Raw genomic sequence first — 19,447 nt, 5'->3', positions numbered from 1 at the left:
GATGGCCGCTGCCTAGGCCACGCCCACTCCTGTCCCAATTTCCTCCACTTTTGCCCCTCATCAAAAGTGAGAAGTGCGTGAAAGTGCATATTTGAGGTGTGCAGAGCAGGTGAGGTGGAGGTTGCGAGCCCAAGTCTGCAAGAAGTTGAGCCTCGGTGCGACTCGGCTGCGCACATCACTGACGTCATATCGCAAAAGGAGGCTAAAATGAATAAAAGTGGCTTTTATGCGGCATGAAAATGTGCGCATGTGCCGTCATGCGTTCAAGTCAAGTGTGTATTTGGCTGCAAAGTACAGATTTGGGCTGAAAAGAGCCCAAAACGGCCTTGCTTCTGAATATTCAAATCAAAAGTAACGCGCAATCGATTCATTGTCAAATCATTGAGTTCTTGGCCTTTTAAAAAGTCGGCAGGCAGCAAGAAAAGCTCAAAGTTGCATCTTCTCAGCTTTTCTACCATATTCTTGCATGCTCTCCACTCTCACGCCGGCACACTGCGCGCCTTTTCACGCACTTTTGCAGACTTTTGCTGTTTGCGCACAAGAGGACGTTCAGGAGGTCTTCATCAACTCTTCATCATCCTCATCCTCATCCTCCGCGCCCTCATGGCTGGTGAGTTTTTGCTTCTGCTGCACACAAACTTACATGTTAGTTGTGTGCCAAGACAATATTAGTCATGTTACTTTTGTGACAAGACAATGTTCATCATGTTAATTATGTGCCAAGACAATATTCATCATGTTAGTTATGTGCCAAGCAAATATTCATCATGTTAATTATGTGCCAAGAAAATATTCATCATGTTAGTTATGTGCCAAGCAAATATTCATCATATTAATTATGTGCCAAGCAAATATTCATCATGTTAATTATGTGCCAAGCAAATATTCATCATGTTAGTTATGTGCCAAGAAAATATTCATCATGTTAGTTATGTGCCAAGAAAATATTCATCATATTAGTTATGTGCCAAGAAAATATTCATCATATTAGTTATGTGCCAGGAAAATATTCATCATGTTAATTATGTGCCAAGCAAATACTCATCATATTAGTTATGTGCCAAGAAAATATTCATCATGTTAGTTATGAGCCAAGAAAATATTCCTCAACATCTTCTCTTCATTCCAAAGTATTCTCCTTTATTGCAAAAACATCCTCTTGATTAAAAGTTCTTCCCAATCAAATCCATCTCTTGATGAGCTCTTTTATTAAGAAAGTATTCTTTTTATTGGAGGTGTTCACTTTACAGCTAAATATCCTCTGTGTTCAAAAAGATCATTTTTATTCACAAAAATATGCTCTTTATTCAAAGTTATTCCCTTTATTGACAATTCCTCTTCAGTTGGACTTCTGAAGAAGAATAAATCAATACAACTTATTTGCATTTGCACACAAGTGGGACTGAATATCTTAGACTTAGACTTAAACTTAGACTTAGACTAACATTATTCAAACACAAACCAAGTATTGGTACATGTGTAATGAAGTATTGGTACATGTGTAATGAAGTATTGGTACATGTGTAATGAAGTATTGGTACATGTGTAATGAAGTATTGGTACATGTGTAATGAAGTATTGGTACATGTGTAATGAAGTATTGGTACATGTGTAATGAAGTATTGGTACATGTGTAATGAAGTATTGGTACATGTGTAATGAAGTATTGGTACATGTGTAATGAAGTATTGGTACATGTGTAATGAAGTATTGGTACATGTGTAATGAAGTATTGGTACATGTGTAATGAAGTATTGGTACATGTGTAATGAAGTATTGGTACATGTGTAATGAAGTATTGGTACATGTGTAATGAAGTATTGGTACATGTGTAATGAAGTATTGGTACATGTGTAATGAAGTATTGGTACATGTGTAATGAAGTATTGGTACATGTGTAATGAAGTATTGGTACATGTGTAATGAAGTATTGGTACATGTGTAATGAAGTATTGGTACATGTGTAATGAAGTATTGGTACATGTGTAATGAAGTATTGATATATTGTTTCCTATTCCGATTCTGACGCGTGCGAGAGTGCGGTTCGGGCCGCAAAAGAGGAGATGTAAATGTGTGTGTGTGCATGTGTGTGTACTGATGATGTGTGTGTAGTAATGGTGTGTGTGTGGTAAAGGTATGTGTGTGTAGTAAATGTGTGTGTGTAGGATAAGAGGAGACGTAAAGGTGTGTGTGTAGTAAATGTGTGTGTGTAGGATAAGAGGAGACGTAAAGGTGTGTGTGTAGTAAATGTGTGTGTGTAGGATAAGAGGAGACGTAAAGGTGTGTGTGTAGTAAATGTGTGTGTGTAGGATAAGAGGAGACGTAAAGGTGTGTGTGTAGTAAATGTGTGTGTGTAGGATAAGAGGAGACGTAAAGGTGTGTGTGTAGTAAATGTGTGTGTGTAGGATAAGAGGAGACGTAAAGGTGTGTGTGTATAAATAGGGGAGATGTAAAGGTGTGTGTGGGGGGGGGGGGGGGGTAATGAAAGATAATGTATGAAGAGAATCTGAATATTTATCAGCGACTTTTCTTGAGGTGCATTTCTTTCTTTCCATTTTGCCTGCAGGCGCACCTTTTCAACCTTTTTTCTGCTCCTCAAATGTCTTCAAACGGCGATCATAGAAATAGGATCAAATATCAATAATTGAAATAAGATCAAATCATATTTAATGATCAAATCATATTTGATGATGAAATGGTATTTAATGATGAAATCATGTTGTATGATGAAATGTCAGGTGATGACGTCAGCGTGGTGACGTGAGTGCTGATTGACAGTTAATTCACGCATCGGCGAGCAAGACTTTCGAGGAAGAGATGAAAGAACAACATCGCGATGGATAAAAGGACTTGGAGGCGATATTTGCAACAATCGATCATCAAATCCCTCGCAATGTTTCTGCTTGAATGACAACGTTTGCTTTCCGAGCCTCTTGCTTGCTTGCTTTGCGTGATCAATAATTCTACTCATCAATAATTCTACGCATCAATAATTCTACTCATCAATAATTCTATTCATCAATAAATCTACTCATCAATAATTCTACTCATCAATAATCTACATCATCAATAATTCTACTCATCAATAAATCTACTCATCAATAATTCTACTCATCAATAAATCTACTCATCAATAATCTACATCATCAATAATTCTACTCATCAATAATTCTACTCATCAATAAATCTACTCATCAATAATCTACATCATCAATAATCTACTCATCAATAATTCTACTCATCAATAAATCTACTCATCAATAATCTACATCATCAATAATTCTACTCATCAATAATTCTACTCGTCAATAATTCTACTCATCAGACCACTTGGTGATCACCTATCAATACTCCAATAATTGATCCCGTCTTACCGCCAACTTGTGCAGACATCAAACCTCCACTTCTTGCTCGGAGCTTTGCAGCCCAGTCTGCCGGAAAGGTGCGCGCAGCCAGGTAAGCGCAGCCAAGTGAATGCAGCCAGGTAAGCGCAGCTAGGTTACACTGCCAGGTGAGCACAGCCAGGTGAGCACAGCCAGGTAAGCGCAGCTAGGTGACACAGCCAGGTGAGCACAGCCAGGTAAGCGCAGCTAGGTGACACAGCCAGGTGAGCGCAGCCAGGTGAGCTGCAGCCCGGCAAACATTGTCCGGACTAACCTGGAACAACCCCAAAAGCGTTGCCGTTGCGTTATTGCGCACCAAAACGTGCAACAGCTTGGTTTGGATTGATATTTCTTATGATTGATTGATTGATTGATTGATGTTTTAGTGTGACACTTTTTATGAAATGTCATGTCGACCCTCCACCCTTTTTTTCATGAAAGAAATCATTTCAATGTTGGATTTGATCAGGAAGACACAAACATTCACCTGGAAACTCACTGTGAGTGTGTGTGTGTGTGTGTGTGTGTATGGGGGCGTGGCTGGGTGTCTGTGAGTGTGTGTGCGTGCGTGTGTGTGTGTGTGTGTGTGTGTGTGTGTGTGTGTGTGTGTGTGTGTGTGTGTGTGTGTGTGTGTGTGTGCGTGTGTGTGCGTGTGTGTGTGTGTGTGTATGGGGGCGTGGCTGGGTGTCTGTGTGCGTGTGTGAGTGTGTGTGTGTGTGTGTGTGTGTGTGTGTGTGCAGACAAAGTGCGCGTGTACCAGGGCGTGCGCGTGAAGACGACGGTCAAACAGCTGCTGCAGAGACACCGAGCTAGACTGGCCACCCGGAAAAGAGTCAGAAAGGTATTTGTATTGAGTACTTTGACGAGTATTTATATTACTTTGTGTATGAGTACTTATACAAGTATTTATATTACTTTGTGTACGAGTACTTATACAAGTATTTATATTCCTTTGAATATGAGTACTTATATGTATTCATATATATATCTGAGATTACATCATGTGTGAAACTTCTTCTACTTCTTCAGATGTCAGAAACATGTTTGGATCTTCAAACTCTCTCTGCCTCCACTCTTCCCAGTAAGTCAACATACTTTTAGAAATACTACATCATACTATGGTCGACATACTTTTAGAAATACTACATCATACTATGGTCAATATACCTTTATAAATACTACATCACACTATGCTCAACATACTTTTCTAAATATAACAACAATGAGTTACCACTATAGTGAACATACTTTAAAAAATACTACATCATACTATGGTCAACATGCTTTTATAAATACTACATCATACTATGGTCAACATACTTTTATAAATACTACAAAACTCTATGGTCAATGTACCTTTATAAATACTACATCACACTATGGTCAACATACTTTTCTAAATATGACATCAATGAGTTACCACTATAATGAACATACTTTCAAAAATACTACATCACACTATGGTCAATATACTTTTCTAAATACTACATCACATAGTAACCACTATGGTGAACATACTTTACAAAATACTACATCACACCATGGTCAACATACTTTTCTAAATACTACATCACAGAGTTACCACGATGGTGAAAATCCATCCATCCATTTCCTACTGCTTGTCCCTTTTGGGGTTGCGGTGGGTTGCTGGAGCCTATCTCAGCTGCATTCAGGCGGTAGGCGGGGTACACCCTGGACAAGTGGCCACCTCATCACAGGGCCAACACAGATAGACAACATTCACACACTAGGGACCATTTAGTGTTGCCAATCAACCTATCCCCAGGTGCATGTCTTTGGAGGTGGGAGGGGCCTATCCCCAGGTGCATGTCTTTGGAGGTGGGAGGGGCCTATACCCAGGTGCATGTCTTTGGAGGTGGGAGGGGCCTATCCCCAGGTGCATGTCTTTGGAGGTGGGAGGGGCCTATCCCCAGGTGCATGTCTTTGGAGGTGGGAGGGGCTTATCCCCAGGTGCATGTCTTTGGAGGTGGTGTTATTTATGTATTATTATTATCAATATCGTTATCATTATCATTATAATTATTATTAATATTATTATTATTATTATGATCATTTCCTTTATTATTATTGATACACGTATTATTATTATTTTATTATTAATAATATTGATAATATCATAATTATTTGTATTATTATTATCTTTATAATTATCAGTATTATTGTTATCATCATTATTATTATTATTATTATTATTGTTATTATTATTATTATTATTATTTTGCTACACTGGCTGTTTACACCGTCACTTTAAAGACACTGAAGTCAAAGTGTCTCGTGTATATTACACATAAGACTATATAATATATACAGTATCTGACATATATTACACATAAGACTATATAATATATACAGTATCTGACATATATTACACATAAGACTATATAATATATACAGTATCTGACATATATTACACATAAGACTATATAATATATACAGTATCTGACATATATTACACATAAGACTATATAATATATACAGTATCTGACATATATTACACATAAGACTATATAATATATACAGTATCTGACATATATTACACATAAGACTATATAATATATACAGTATCTGACATATATTACACATAAGACTATATAATATATACAGTATCTGACATATATTACACATAAGACTATATAATATATACAGTATCTGACATATATTACACATAAGACTATATAATATATACAGTATCTGACATATATTACACATAAGACTATATAATATATACAGTATCTGACATATATTACACATAAGACTATATAATATATACAGTAATTACTTGAAAGACTGAATGTACCTGAACTATACATATATTTTTCATATACTACTTCAAATACTCGCTTGCCATAATGAATATGATAGGAAAATGATATTAATGTTCAATGACAATAAAGGTGTTTATTCTTAACGTGCATGACAGGTTATTTTCCAGCCTGACCTTTTTCGCGACATCTTGTGTTTTGAACAATACCACAACAATACCGTACCGCCAGAATTGTAGTCAGACTCACTTTGTTGCACAGCAAGGGCTCTGGAACCAGTCCTCTGGGGAGGGCCTGGGTTCTAGCAAGGTGTGTTAACTCCGACCCAGAGCGTGTATGCTGGGTTTGAGAGCAGTATTATTGGAGAGTTTCTGAGTGGGGCGACGAGTCCTGACTTGTCTGTGCTGATGCGCCAAACAGTAGTTCAGACTACCTGCGCTTTTTGAGATCCCTAAAGGAGTACTGGAGACTACTCCCCCACATGATTCCCTTGGTCTGCGGTGGACTTCAACGCTCATGTTGGCAACTCCAGTGAGACCTGGAGAGGTGTGACTGTGAGGAACCACCGCAGGTAGCTGAACTAAAGTGATATTGTGTTACTGGACTTTTGTGCTAGCCACATATTGTCTAGAACAAACACCGTGTTCAAACATAAGGGCACTTGGCACCAGGACACCCTGGACCGCAGTTCCATGATCGACTTTGTGGTTGTCTCATCAGATTTGCGGTCCCATGTCTTGGAAACTTGGGTCAAGGGTGGGGAGGAGCTTTCAACCGATCACCACTCTGTTGGCTCCAATGGTGGGGAGGAACTGGCAGGCCAGAACACATTGTGAGCGTCTGCTGGTATGTCTGGCAGAGTCTCCCGTCAGAAAGCGATTCAATTCCCACCCCTGGAACAGCTTTGAAGACGTCCCGAGGGAGGCACTGTAGTATGCGTGGGCCATGTTCTGTGCCTCTTTTGTCGAGGCGACCCATCGGAGCTGGGGCCGCAGGCTGCTTGCTGCCTGTCATAGCGGTGTTCCCTGAGCCCACCGTTTGGCTCAGCTACTGTTGGATCACACCCCTCCGCCTTACTGTCTGTTCAGGTGTATCGGAGAGGAAGTTAGGCAAAACCCCAGATCCAGGAGGAGCAGTGTGGCTTTTGTCCTGGTTGTGGAACTGTGGACCAGCCTTATACTGTCGGCAGGGTCCTTGACGTTGCGTGGGAGTTTGCCCAACAAGCCTCCATGTGTTAAGTATACTTGGAGAAGGCCTTCGACCGTGTCCCTCAAGAAGTCCTGTTGGGTGTGCTCCAGAAATATGGGCTATAGAGTATACGGACAGCCTGATTGTAGTGTGTGATTGGTGTCAGAGCTTGGCCTGCATTGTCAGCATGAAATCCAGTAAGGGTCGGACTCTGCCAGGGCTGCCCATGGTCACCAATTCTGTTATGAACTTTTGTGGACAACATTTCTAGGTGAATTTGGGCAGCTGAAGGGATCCACTTTTGTGGCTGCAGGATTAGGTCTCCATTTTTTTTGATGGTCTTGCTGCCTTCATCTGTCTAGGATCCTGAACTCTCTCACTGGATCGATCGCACTTCAGTGTAAAGCGACTGGGATGAGAACCAGCGCCTCCATGTCCTCGTCCATGGTTCCTGCTTGTAAAAGGGTGGAGTAACATGTTAGGGTTGGGGAGGAAATCCTGCCCTAAGTGGAGTATTTTAAGTGCCTCAAGGTATGGTTTACGAGTGAGGTTGGAGTGGATCATGAAATCAGTAAGGCGTCTGCAGTGATGCGGACCCTGTATCAATCCGTCGCGGTGAAGGAGGAGCTGTGGGCTGTAAGGCAAAGCTCTCAATAGCTAGTCAAACCATGTTCCTGTCCTCATGTATGGTCTTAGGACCGAAAGAACAAGATGGCGAGTGCAAACAGCCAAAAGGAGTTTCATAGAAATAGGATGAAAAAGTCTGTCATTGGGGAAGGGTAAAAAGGTTGCTTCTGGTCAGGATGCCTACGGGTAATATTCAGGGCAGGTGCCAGTGGTAGGAGGCCACCAGAAGGACCTAAGATGGGTTGGAGAGACTGAGAAGGCATCAGGAGGAGTTCAGGGCAGGTGCCAGTGGTAGGAGGCCACCAGAAGGACCGAAGATGGGTTGGAGAGACTGAGAAGGCATCAGGAGGAGTTCAAGGCAGGTGCCAGCGGTAGGAGGCCACCAGAAGGACCTAAGATGGGTTGGAGAGACTGAGAAGGCATCAGGAGGAGTTCAGGGCAGGTGCCAGTGGTAGGAGGCCACCAGAAGGACCGAAGATGGGTTGGAGAGACTGAGAAGGCATCAGGAGGAGTTCAAGGCAGGTGCCAGCGGTAGGAGGCCACCAGAAGGACCTAAGATGGGTTGGAGAGACTGAGAAGGCATCAGGAAGAGTTCAGGGCAGGTGCCAGCGGTAGGAGGCCACCAGAAGGACCTAAGATGGGTTGGAGAGACTGAGAAGGCATCAGGAGGAGTTCAAGGCAGGTGCCAGCGGTAGGAGGCCACCAGAAGGACCTAAGATGGGTTGGAGAGACTGAGAAGGCATCAGGAGGAGTTCAAGGCAGGTGCCAGCGGTAGGAGGCCACCAGAAGGACCTAAGATGGGTTGGAGAGACTGAGAAGGCATCAGGAGGAGTTCAAGGCAGGTGCCAGCGGTAGGAGGCCACCAGAAGGACCTAAGATGGGTTGGAGAGACTGAGAAGGCATCAGGAGGAGTTCAAGGCAGGTGCCAGCGGTAGGAGGCCACCAGAAGGACCTAAGATGGGTTGGAGAGACTGAGAAGGCATCAGGAGGAGTTCAAGGCAGGTGCCAGCGGTAGGAGGCCACCAGAAGGACCTAAGATGGGTTGGAGAGACTGAGAAGGCATCAGGAGGAGTTCAAGGCAGGTGCCAGCGGTAGGAGGCCACCAGAAGGACCTAAGATGGGTTGGAGAGACTGAGAAGGCATCAGGAGGAGTTCAAGGCAGGTGCCAGCGGTAGGAGGCCACCAGAAGGACCTAAGATGGGTTGGAGAGACTGAGAAGGCATCAGGAGGAGTTCAAGGCAGGTGCCAGCGGTAGGAGGCCACCAGAAGGACCTAAGATGGGTTGGAGAGACTGAGAAGGCATCAGGAGGAGTTCAAGGCAGGTGCCAGCGGTAGGAGGCCACCAGAAGGACCTAAGATGGGTTGGAGAGACTGAGAAGGCATCAGGAGGAGTTCAAGGCAGGTGCCAGCGGTAGGAGGCCACCAGAAGGACCTAAGATGGGTTGGAGAGACTGAGAAGGCATCAGGAGGAGTTCAAGGCAGGTGCCAGCGGTAGGAGGCCACCAGAAGGACCTAAGATGGGTTGGAGAGACTGAGAAGGCATCAGGAGGAGTTCAAGGCAGGTGCCAGCGGTAGGAGGCCACCAGAAGGACCTAAGATGGGTTGGATAGACTGAGAAGGCATCAGGAGGAGTTCAAGGCAGGTGCCAGCGGTAGGAGGCCACCAGAAGGACCTAAGATGGGTTGGAGAGACTGAGAAGGCATCAGGAGGAGTTCAAGGCAGGTGCCAGCGGTAGGAGGCCACCAGAAGGACCTAAGATGGGTTGGATAGACTGAGAAGGCATCAGGAGGAGTTCAAGGCAGGTGCCAGCGGTAGGAGGCCACCAGAAGGACCTAAGATGGGTTGGAGAGACTGAGAAGGCATCAGGAGGAGTTCAAGGCAGGTGCCAGCGGTAGGAGGCCACCAGAAGGACCGAAGATGGGTTGGAGAGACTGAGAAGGCATCAGGAAGAGTTCAAGGCAGGTGCCAGCGGTAGGAGGCCACCAGAAGGACCTAAGATGGGTTGGAGAGACTGAGAAGGCATCAGGAGGAGTTCAAGGCAGGTGCCAGTGGTAGGAGGCCACCAGAAGGACCGAAGATGGGTTGGAGAGACTGAGAAGGCATCAGGAAGAGTTCAAGGTAGGTGCCAGCGGTAGGAGGCCACCAGAAGGACCTAAGATGGGTTGGAGAGACTGAGAAGGCATCAGGAGGAGTTCAAGGCAGGTGCCAGCGGTAGGAGGCCACCAGAAGGACCTAAGATGGGTTGGAGAGACTGAGAAGGCATCAGGAGGAGTTCAAGGTAGGTGCCAGCGGTAGGAGGCCACCAGAAGGACCTAAGATGGGTTGGATAGACTGAGAAGGCATCAGGAGGAGTTCAAGGCAGGTGCCAGCGGTAGGAGGCCACCAGAAGGACCTAAGATGGGTTGGAGAGACTGAGAAGGCATCAGGAGGAGTTCAAGGCAGGTGCCAGCGGTAGGAGGCCACCAGAAGGACCTAAGATGGGTTGGAGAGACTGAGAAGGCATCAGGAGGAGTTCAAGGCAGGTGCCAGCGGTAGGAGGCCACCAGAAGGACCTAAGATGGGTTGGAGAGACTGAGAAGGCATCAGGAGGAGTTCAAGGCAGGTGCCAGCGGTAGGAGGCCACCAGAAGGACCTAAGATGGGTTGGAGAGACTGAGAAGGCATCAGGAGGAGTTCAAGGCAGGTGCCAGCGGTAGGAGGCCACCAGAAGGACCTAAGATGGGTTGGAGAGACTGAGAAGGCATCAGGAGGAGTTCAAGGCAGGTGCCAGCGGTAGGAGGCCACCAGAAGGACCTAAGATGGGTTGGAGAGACTGAGAAGGCATCAGGAGGAGTTCAAGGCAGGTGCCAGCGGTAGGAGGCCACCAGAAGGACCGAAGATGGGTTGGAGAGACTGAGAAGGCATCAGGAAGAGTTCAAGGCAGGTGCCAGCGGTAGGAGGCCACCAGAAGGACCTAAGATGGGTTGGAGAGACTGAGAAGGCATCAGGAGGAGTTCAAGGCAGGTGCCAGCGGTAGGAGGCCACCAGAAGGACCTAAGATGGGTTGGAGAGACTGAGAAGGCATCAGGAGGAGTTCAAGGTAGGTGCCAGCGGTAGGAGGCCACCAGAAGGACCTAAGATGGGTTGGATAGACTGAGAAGGCATCAGGAGGAGTTCAAGGCAGGTGCCAGCGGTAGGAGGCCACCAGAAGGACCTAAGATGGGTTGGAGAGACTGAGAAGGCATCAGGAGGAGTTCAAGGCAGGTGCCAGCGGTAGGAGGCCACCAGAAGGACCTAAGATGGGTTGGAGAGACTGAGAAGGCATCAGGAGGAGTTCAAGGCAGGTGCCAGCGGTAGGAGGCCACCAGAAGGACCTAAGATGGGTTGGAGAGACTGAGAAGGCATCAGGAGGAGTTCAAGGTAGGTGCCAGCGGTAGGAGGCCACCAGAAGGACCTAAGATGGGTTGGATAGACTGAGAAGGCATCAGGAGGAGTTCAAGGCAGGTGCCAGCGGTAGGAGGCCACCAGAAGGACCTAAGATGGGTTGGAGAGACTGAGAAGGCATCAGGAGGAGTTCAAGGCAGGTGCCAGCGGTAGGAGGCCACCAGAAGGACCTAAGATGGGTTGGAGAGACTGAGAAGGCATCAGGAGGAGTTCAAGGCAGGTGCCAGCGGTAGGAGGCCACCAGAAGGACCTAAGATGGGTTGGAGAGACTGAGAAGGCCTCAAGAGGAGCTGGAACAAGTCACATTGGAAAGTTTTTTGTTTTTTTTATTGATAGATTGAAACATTTATTAGTAGATTGCACAGTACAGTACATATTCCGTACAACTGAGCACTAAATGGTAACACCCCAATAAGTTTTTCAACTTATTTAAGTCGGGCTCCACATAAATCAATTCATGGTACAAATATATAAATAGTAAAATGGTAAATGATTGTACTTGTTTAGTGCTTTTTACCCCTTTTTAAGGAGCCCAAAGCGCTTTGACAGTATTTCCACATTCACCCATTTACACACACGTTCACACACTGATGGCGGGAGCTGCCATGCAAGGCGCTCACCAGGACCCATCAGGAGCAAGGGTGAAGTGTCTTGCCCAAGGACACAACGGACGTGACTAGGATGGTAGAAGGTGGGGATTGAACCAGTAACCCTCAGATTGCTGGCACGGTCACTCTACCAACTTCGCCACGCCGTCCCCGTACTATCAGCATAATACAGTCATCACACAAGTTAATCATCATAGTATATACATTGAATTATTGACATTATTTACAATCCGGGGGGTGGGATGAGGAGCTTTGGTTGATATCAGAACTTCAGTCATCAACAATTGCATCAACAGAGAAATGTGGACATTGAAAGAGTGTAGGTGTGACTTAGTAGGATATGTACAGCTAGCAGAGAACATAGTCAGTTCACATAGCATAAGAACAAGTATAAACGTACATTAGAAATACATTTGATTATTAACATTTGGGTTTTTACAATGTGGGGAGATGGGATGTGAATGGAGGAGGGTATTAGTAAAGCATCAGATGTTGATATTTGGATGCAATATTCACATGTACAGAAGGAGGATTGTTGATGTTGTTATTTCCGATGTGGATATTTGGATGTAATGTTCAGACATATTGATGATTGTTGATGTTGTTATTTCCGATGTGGATATTTGGATGTAATGTTCAGACATATTGATGATTGTTGATGTTTTTCATTCAGATGTTGCTATGGAAGCCCCCCCCATGAACCCCCCCGCTCCTTGTGGCGCTGCAGCCCACCTGCGGAGTCCCGCCTCTTCCTGCTTGGACAATGCAAGCAGCAGCCAGCAGCCTTTTGCAGAAGTGGTGATGTTCAACAACAACAACAACAACAACAACAACAAATACTACTACTACAACAACTATTACTACAACTACTACAACAACAACGACACCTGCCTGCCTGCTTTCCCGCCATGGAGCCTCGCCGCTGACCATGAGGACTTAGTCCATGAGATGGTAGGTTGAAACAAATATTACTCATTACTTTACAGTACTGATACTACAAGTACTTATTCTTACTAGTACTACCATGCACCACAACTAAATAACAAATGACATGTTTTACATAAAAACATGAAGTGTACTTTGTGTGACTACTTTCTTGATAACAATTGTCATTATTATTTGTCCTTAAATATATATTTGTACTAGTATGTACTTTAAATGTCATTCTTGATGAAAAACCCATGGAGTTCATGAGTACACCAGTTCTATATAATACTTTACTTTTACACAGTATATCATTGTGTATACATAAATATATATTTACATTTGTTTTACACAGTCTGTTTATTATATATATATATCTATCTATATATCTATATATATATGTATATATATATATATATATATATATATATATATATATATATATATATATATATATATATATATTTAAAGAGAATGAAAAACTAAGTTTCATTTTTGTTTTTAGGGTTCATGCTCCTCACCAGAGTCCCTGAAGCTCTGCAGCCCAGCAGATTCTTTGTCGTCCTCTTCCCCTTCTTCTTGCTACGACTCTCCTCCAAGGATGGACAACAACTACAGCGGCTTTATGTCAGAGCAGCCTGACCTTCACCACGCTTCCTGGCTTCCTTGTGACACTTCCTGTCTTCCCCACAACACTTCCTGTCTTCCTCACACCACTTCCTGCCTTCCTCACACCACTTCCTGGCTTCCCCACAACACTTCCTGCCTTCCGCTCACCACTTCCTGCCTTCCTGACTACTCGTCTTACTACCCCAACACAGACTCTTCCTACTGCGTCCAGCGAGAAGAGAATTGTTACAAGATCAACACTGACATGTCTTACAATGTCCTATGAATGAATGCATGAGCTTTTTTGGTGTTTTGTGAACACATGACTTTTTTGCTGTCCTAGGAATGAACCAATACATGAGAGAATGACTTTCAATGTGCTGTACATTAAGTATTTGTTTCTGTCCTTTGAATCATAGACTGACTTTGAATGTTGAATGAATGGATGAATCGATGAATGAATGACTTTTGTAGCTCAGATTTATTTTGGTACACGCAGCATGTTGTCCTTTGTCAATAAACAAACAAACAACAACTGCACACTTCTTTTGTGACTACAGGACAATCAATGTTTTCAAGAAAGAAATAGAATTATTCCAGAAGATTGTCTTTTTTAAATGAATGAAAAGCTAAGTAGAAATAGTTCATGAACAAATCCAAGACTATAACTTCATTTTAAAAGGAAGGTGATGTTTAGAAAAGAGAGATAATCATTGAATGATGCCGCAGTTTAAACACTTGGCCTTTTGAATCTTTTGAATGTGTATTTTGCTAACGATACGAGGACAGTACTTTTACTTTGTAGTAATGACAACAGCATGACAGAATACGAGGACAGTACTTTTACTTTGTAGTAATGACAACAGCATGACAGAATACGAGGACAGTACTTTTACTTTGTAGTAATGACAACAGCATGACAGAATACGAGGACAGTACTTTTACTTTGTAGTAATGACAACAGCATGACAGAATACGAGGACAGTACTTTTACTTTGTAGTAATGACAACAGCATGACAGAATACGAGGACAGTACTTTTACTTTGTAGTAATGACAACAGCATGACAGAATACGAGGAAAGTACTTTTACTTTGTAGTAATGACAACAGCATGACAGAATACGAGGACAGTACTTTTACTTTGTAGTAATGACAACAACATGACAGAATACGAGGACAGTACTTTTACTTTGTAGTAATGACAACAGCATGACAGAATACGAGGACAGTACTTTTACTTTGTAGTAATGACAACAGCATGACAGAATACGAGGACAGTACTTTTACTTTGTAGTAATGACAACAGCATGACAGAATACGAAGACAGTACTTTTACTTTGTAGTAATGACAACAGCATGACAGAATACGAGGACAGTACTTTTACTTTGTAGTAATGATAACAGCATGACAGAATACGAGGACAGTACTTTTACTTTGTAGTAATGACAACAGCATGACAGAATACGAGGACAGTACTTTTACTTTGTAGTAATGACAACAGCATGACAGAATACGAGGACAGTACTTTTACTTTGTAGTAATGACAACAGCATGACAGAATACGAGGACAGTACTTTTACTTTGTAGTAATGACAACAGCATGACAGAATACGAGGACAGTACTTTTACTTTGTAGTAATGACAACAGCATGACAGAATACGAGGACAGTACTTTTACTTTGTAGTAATGACAACAGCATGACAGAATCGGATGTGAAAAATGGTAGAAACTTTGCACTTTTACGCCACAACAAACTAGGAATGACATTTGTATTCTCCTTTGGGACGAAAGAAGCGGTCAACAGTGTTTCCCGCGTTGGCAAAAAGAACAAGTTGGCAAAACTGGACAAAAAAAGACTGGAAAGAGCAGAGTTAGCTTACAAAAAATAAAAGATGCAATTTTGTGAAGACTTTAAGATTACTTTTTGGATTCGTTTGCGTTGTATTTTGAAAATGTTGTTACGTCCCTGCAATTATCTGCGTGGAAGTGATCCATGCAGGCGGGGGGTACTATTAGGATGACAGGGGGGTACTATTAGGATGACAGGGGGGTATTATTAGGATGACAGGGGGGTACTATTAGGATGACAGGGGGGTACTATTAGGATGACAGGGGGGTATTATTAGGATGACAGGGGGGTACTATTAGGATGACAGGGGGGTACTATTAGGATGACAGGGGGGTACTATTAGGATGACAGGGGGGTATTATTAGGATGACAGGGGGGTATTATTAGGATGACAGGGGGGTATTATTAGGATGACAGGGGGGTATTATTAGGATGACAGGGGGGTACTATTAGGATGACAGGGGGGTACTATTAGGATGACAGGGGGGTACTATTAGGATGACAGGGGGTGCAAAACATTAACAGTGCAACACCTTTTCATAACATGCTCACTACTGCCTACTTTCTCTTCTTATTTTACTCTTATATTCTTATTCCCATTCTTTTTATTCTTTTTGTAATATTTCTCTATTTTTTTTCCTTTTAGACCCGCATTGTTTACTTTTTCCGTTTTTTTAAAAATTGATCTCAACTCTGTACACTGCTGCTGGAATTTTAATTTTCCTGAAGGAATCAATAAAGTACTATCTATCTATCTATCTATCTATCTATCTATCTATCTATCTATCTATCTATCTATCTATCTATCTATCTATCTATCTATCTATCTATCTATCTATCTATCTATCTATCTATCTATCTATCTATCTATCTATCTATCTATCTATCTATCTATCTATCTATCTATCCATCCATCCATCCATCTATCTATCTATCTATCTATCTATCTATCTAGTTCAAGTTAAAGATTAAGTAACAATTATTGTCACACGCAAGAGCCTTCATTTGATCCTATTGCGTTGTTCCACACTGACACACACCTTTATGCATAAGTCTAAGTCTAAGTCTAAGTCTAAGTCTATTGACTCCCGGCGTTGTTCCGCACTGACACACACCTTTATGCATAAATCTAAGTCCAAGTCCAAGTCTAAGTCTATTGACTCCCGGCGTTGTTCCGCACTGACACACACCTTTATGCATAAGTCTAAGTCTAAGTCTAAGTCTAAGTCTATTGACTCCCGGTGTTGTTCCACACTGACACACACCTTTATGCATAAGTCTAAGTCTAAGTCTAAATCTATTGACTCCCGGTGTTGTTCCACACTGAGACACATCTTTATGCATAAGTCTAAGTCTAAGTCTATTGACTCCCGGCGTTGGTCCACACTGACACACACCTTTATGCATAAATCTAAGTCCAAGTCTAAGTCTAAGTCTATTGACTCCCGGCGTTGTTCCACACTGAGACACACCTTTATGCATAAGTCTAAGTCTAAGTCTAAATCTATTGACTCCCGGTGTTGTTCCACACTGAGACACATCTTTATGCATAAGTCTAAGTCTAAGTCTATTGACTCCCGGCGTTGGTCCACACTGACACACACCTTTATGCATAAATCTAAGTCCAAGTCTAAGTCTAAGTCTATTGACTCCCGGCGTTGTTCCACACTGAGACACACCTTTATGCATAAGTCTAAGTCTAAGTCTATTGACTCCCGGCGTTGGTCCACACTGACACACACCTTTATGCATAAATCTAAGTCCAAGTCTAAGTCTAAGTCTATTGACTCCCGGCGTTGTTCCACACTGACACACACCTTTATGCATAAGTCTAAGTCTAAGTCTAAATCTATTGACTCCCGGTGTTGTTCCACACTGAGACACACCTTTATGCATAAGTCTAAGTCTAAGTCTAAGTCTATTGACTCCCGGTGTTGTTCCACACTGACACACACCTTTATGCATAAGTCTAAGTCTAAGTCTAAGTCTAAGTCTATTGACTCCCGGCGTTGTTCCACACTGACACACACCTTTATACATAAATCTAAGTCCAAGTCTAAGTCTAAGTCTAAGTCTATTGACTCCCGGCGTTGTTCCACACTGACACACACCTTTATACATAAATCTACGTCTAAGTCTAAGTCTAAGTTTAAGTCTATTGACTGGCGTTGTTATTCTGCACTGACACACACCTTTATGCAAAATATGGGGCGGGGTTTCATGGGTCAAGACCATGTGAGCCCCTCCCCCAGGCCTGTCTTTGTCTTGACCCTGGTGGCCAAAGACTAGCTGGACTCTAAAAGCTCAGCTGACTTCACAAGTCTAGTCTTGTTCGTCTGTTCTGTAAAAACCAGAAAGGAAGATTTAACGAGCGCTGCTTTACACGCCTCATTCCTCATTCCTGTGCTGTGGAGCCAAGCATTCACTCATTCACACTGTGAAGTTCACTGCATTCACTCCTTCACATGCCTCATTCCTGCCTTTGTTTGCACTGTGGAGCCAAGCATTCACTCATTCACACTGTGAAGTTCACTGCATTCACTCCTTCACACTGTAGAGCCAAGCATTCACTCCTTCACACGGGGACCTAAAAGACCTGTTGGCACAGGTGAGGCTCACATTCCATCCCTTTGCCAGAACTTCAAAACATTTTTTCATGACATTGATTTATTCAGTTGATAAAAGATCATAAGACAAAACTGAGGAACAATCATTCAAATAAAAAAACCCAAAAACTGAAATAAATAAATAAATGCAAAAAAAAAAACGACTTACACTTCAGTCACAGGGGTGGTAATGTACTCTTCACCACCAGCAGGGTGCTAATGTACTCTTCACCACCAGCAGGGTGGTAATGTACTCTTCACCACCAGCAGGGTGCTAATGTACTCTTCACCACCAGCAGGGTGGTAATGTACTCTTCACCACCAGCAGGGTGCTAATGTACTCTTCACCACCAGCAGGGTGCTAATGTACTCTTCACCACCAGCAGGGTGGTAATGTACTCTTCACCACCAGCAGGGTGGTAATGTACTCTTCACCACCAGCAGGTAGAAAATACAACAAACTGACTAAAAGAAATTTCATAAAAAAAAAAAAATTGAAATGTCACTGAAGCAATTCAAGCTTTCTTCTTACATCAAGATCAGAAGCAGAGGAACGTTTCAGAAGAAGAAGAAGAAGAAGAAGAAGACTTTGACTTTCAGTCCTTGTCTTGCTGTTACCAACATGGTGTGTGAGTGATATGTGTTGGTGTTGCTGAGAGAAGAGGTGTTACCAACATGGTGTGTGAGTGATATGTGTTGGTGTTGCTGAGAGAAGAGGTGTTACCAACATGGTGTGTGAGTGATATGTGTTGGTGTTGCTGAGAGAAGAGGTGTTACCAACATGGTGTGTGAGTGATATGTGTTGGTGTTGCTGAGAGAAGAGGTGTTACCAACATGGTGTGTGAGTGATATGTGTTGGTGTTGCTGAGAGAAGTGGTGTTACCAACATGGTGTGTGAGTGATATGTGTTGGTGTTGCTGAGAGAAGAGGTGTTACCAACATGGTGTGTGAGTGATATGTGTTGGTGTTGCTGAGAGAAGAGGTGTTACCAACATGGTGTGTGAGTGATATGTGTTGGTGTTGCTGAGAGAAGTGGTGTTACCAACATGGTGTGTGAGTGATATGTGTTGGTGTTGCTGAGAGAAGAGGTGTTACCAACATGGTGTGTGAGTGATATGTGTTGGTGTTGCTGAGAGAAGAGGTGTTACCAACATGGTGTGTGAGTGATATGTGTTGGTGTTGCTGAGAGAAGTGGTGTTACCAACATGGTGTGTGAGTGATATGTGTTGGTGTTGCTGAGAGAAGTGGTGTTACCAACATGGTGTGTGAGTGATATGTGTTGGTGTTGCTGAGAGAAGAGGTGTTACCAACATGGTGTGTGAGTGATATGTGTTGGTGTTGCTGAGAGAAGAGGTGTTACCAACATGGTGTGTGAGTGATATGTGTTGGTGTTGCTGAGAGAAGAGGTGTTACCAACATGGTGTGTGAGTGATATGTGTTGGTGT

General features: G+C 43.1%; 1 protein-coding gene across 1 annotated transcript; it reads left to right on the top strand.

Moving 5' to 3' along the window:
- Positions 1–450: 450 nt before the first annotated feature.
- On the top strand, positions 451–14,079 carry linc.pou2af1 (lnc RNA pou2af1). Its single transcript, XM_061919359.1, has 5 exons — positions 451–610; positions 4,124–4,224; positions 4,413–4,464; positions 12,685–12,962; positions 13,441–14,079. The coding sequence occupies exons 1-5, from the start codon at positions 604–606 to the stop codon at positions 13,828–13,830; spliced, it is 828 nt and encodes a 275-aa protein (XP_061775343.1). The 5' UTR covers positions 451–603; the 3' UTR covers positions 13,831–14,079.
- The last annotated feature ends 5,368 nt before the right edge of the window (positions 14,080–19,447 follow it).

The sequence above is a fragment of the Nerophis ophidion genome, linkage group LG13 (genome assembly GCF_033978795.1).
Source record: "Nerophis ophidion isolate RoL-2023_Sa linkage group LG13, RoL_Noph_v1.0, whole genome shotgun sequence".
NCBI classification, from domain to species: domain Eukaryota; kingdom Metazoa; phylum Chordata; class Actinopteri; order Syngnathiformes; family Syngnathidae; genus Nerophis; species Nerophis ophidion.
This window is presented reverse-complemented; position numbering and strand designations above follow the sequence as displayed.

Bases quoted from the DNA above. Each gene is read 5' to 3' on its own strand.
- linc.pou2af1 (XM_061919359.1), top strand. The intron at 4,465-12,684 runs GTAAGTCAACAT...TTTTTCATTCAG, and splicing joins CTCTGCCTCCACTCTTCCCA to ATGTTGCTATGGAAGCCCCC. The intron at 12,963-13,440 runs GTAGGTTGAAAC...TTTTGTTTTTAG, and splicing joins AGGACTTAGTCCATGAGATG to GGTTCATGCTCCTCACCAGA.